Here is a 2,710-nt window from a genome sequence, read left to right on the forward strand (position 1 = left end):
TTTTTTATGGTTAGTTTTGCTTGTTATGTTGCATTGTACACAAATATATTGTTGTGCAAAAGTGAACAGTAACATCGAAACGAAGAACAAAAAGATCGACATGCATGAATTAAGTGGTTTGACTATTTATCTACATTCATTGGAACAATATGATCGACATGTACAAAAATATTGATTATTTCTTAGTTGCCATGGTAATGATGTTACGTGTGGTGGTTTTACAGTCAGAAAATGATACTTGGATAGGGCCAAATACAAACAGGGCACCCCCTTGTATGGATGGGGCCACGTTGGCTTAGTCCGTCCAAGATTTCTTTTTACAATCATATAGATTGTTTTAAATTAATAACATTATTATATAATAAATTTTTACGATTATACTTTTATTAATTTATGGAAATTATACTTGTATTTCTAGCACAAATAAATCTTTACCTTGTATACTTTATGTTGGAGAGCTCCATCGTATTTTCTTCAAAACATTTAAAAAAATAAAATAAAATGTAGACGAAATAGAAATGTAGTGAGTGAAGAAGTCGCTAATGCGGCTTTCCGTGTATGAAAGCCCTACATCCCTTGCCCAAATCCCCAACCCCGGCGCCTTTATGGCTTTTCCTCTACATTCGTTAGATAACCCAAAACCCTCAAAAATCCTAAATCAATTCAGTTCATTCACTTTGAATTCTCACTCTGAATTCACTGCCCAAGAATCATCACCATGAATTTCTTAGCCAGAGTCAAAATAAAACCCTATCTTTTGATCTCTTCTCCTGTACAAAGAAAATGCCTCTTTTTACCTAGCCCCGTCTATTGCTTCCAACAGTTATATCTTTATTCCACAAGAACTAGCACTGGTACTACTTCTAACGGTAGCTCGAACTTCGAAGAACCCAAAAAAGCCAGGACCCAGAAATCTTCAGAATCATCTGTGAGTTGGTCTCAGAGGATCAAGAAACAAGCAGAGGCACCAAATATTTGGCCAAGGCCAACTGAGATCCCATATCAAGAAAAGGTTGCTAATTCTGTGAATCTGATTGGTTACATAACGAGGCCGGTTCGATTTGAGTCTACCCCTGATGGAAAATACTGGGCTGCTACGGCAATCTATCAAGAAAATGGTAATGAGAACAAGTCTTTGTTGATTCCCATAGTCTTTAAGGGTGATTTGGCTCATGTTGTGGCTTGCCATGTGAAGGAGAATGATTGTGTTTATGTGGCCGGGCAGTTGAGTTTGGACCCTATGGTGTTGGTGTTGAGTGAGAGTCTCGGTAAGTATCATGTTGTGGTGCAACATCTAAACTTTATGGAGGGATTGAAGAGGAATGTTTTGGATCATGAGACCAAGAAAAAGGGGATTTCAATGGTTGAGGAACCTGTTAAGAAATGTGGAGCTAAGAAAGAGGAGGTGTCAATTGTTTATAGTGATAGTGTTTCTAGGGTGGATGATGAGTCTTTAAATCAGACTTGGAGAGATGCATTAGAACATGTGGAAAAGTCAAGTTCTTTAAGCATGAAGAATGATGGTGTCTCTAGTGTTTCTGTTGAGGATTCTGTTAAGCGATCATTGAACAGTGGCTCTAAGGCAGCCGAAACTCCAGCAGCTGCTGGATTCGAGGGCAACAGGAAAAGAGTATTTGAGAACGAGTCTAAACCAGAAAAAGGTAATGTGAAGGGTGGAGAGATTGCTAGCAAGAAAAAATGTGGAGAGTCGATCTTGGATTCTTGGAGGGATCTTGTGAAAAATCCGGAGCAGTGGTGGGATTATCGTGGACACAAGTCTAATGGATTGGTTAAAGGAAAATACCCAGATTTTAAGCACAAAGAGAGTGGTGACCCTCTCTGGGTGGACAGTGCTCCAAAATGGCTGTTTCCAGGTCTTGGAAAGTTGGATTTTGATGTTAAGGTTTTTAAAGCAAAGCAAGTACAAGATGGAAGAGGAGATGACTCTTGGAAGAGCTTGGTGGAAAATCCCGATAAATGGTGGGACAATAGATCAAACAAGAGGAATCCTAAACAGCCTGACTTTAAGCACAAGGAAACAGGTGAAGTACTATGGTTAAACAGCTCACCAGATTGGGCATTGTCTAGGTTGCCACCATTGAAAGATTGCCAAATTTTTGCTGCTGGAAAGAAGAACGTTTACACAGAAGGGAATCTATGAGAGAGACCCTCGAAAAGGGTTCCAACTGATTGGAGAAGTTTATAGAGTGTCATGTACGTCCTATCTTTGAGTTTCTGAGGTTTGGAGACATGAATTTTGATGCTCCATAGGCATTGCAGATGTTTTGGGTTTGAGATTTTTTATTCAACAACTGTAAATCAATATGAAAGAGAAGATGTGTTAGAACTTTGAAGTTCTAACTGTTTTGATTTTTCCCTTGTAATATCTGCTGTTATGGATTATGTGGTGTAAATTTATATATCTTTTGCAGATTTTGTTTGAAGTCATGCCATTATCAAATACTGCATCAATATTTGCTTTTCTTGGTTTTGTGAACCAAAAATATTAATTATATTTACACAAAATCTAACACTAAGAAGCTCATGAGCAGAAAATTACGTGATATAATTTTGTGGTTTTGAATGATTATTTGCAATCATCTGTTCACGGTAAGCTGCAACTTCTCCCTTGGGTGTGGGGGCTGTGATGATTGGAACTACAGAGAATATCATCACAATGTGCAATAGACTAAATCAAATGGTGAGCGTC

At 38.2% G+C, this 2,710-nt stretch overlaps 1 protein-coding gene across 1 annotated transcript; it reads left to right on the forward strand.

Annotated features, from left to right (window-relative positions):
• Positions 1–559: 559 nt before the first annotated feature.
• On the forward strand, positions 560–2,444 carry LOC111404095 (protein OSB2, chloroplastic-like). The gene has a single exon (XM_023032829.1). It carries the CDS (start codon positions 719–721, stop codon positions 2,159–2,161), a length of 1,443 nt encoding a protein of 480 aa, XP_022888597.1. The 5' UTR covers positions 560–718; the 3' UTR covers positions 2,162–2,444.
• Positions 2,445–2,710: the final 266 nt, after the last annotated feature.

This window comes from Olea europaea, chromosome 11, assembly GCF_002742605.1.
Source record: "Olea europaea var. sylvestris chromosome 11, O_europaea_v1, whole genome shotgun sequence".
Lineage (NCBI taxonomy): Eukaryota > Viridiplantae > Streptophyta > Magnoliopsida > Lamiales > Oleaceae > Olea > Olea europaea.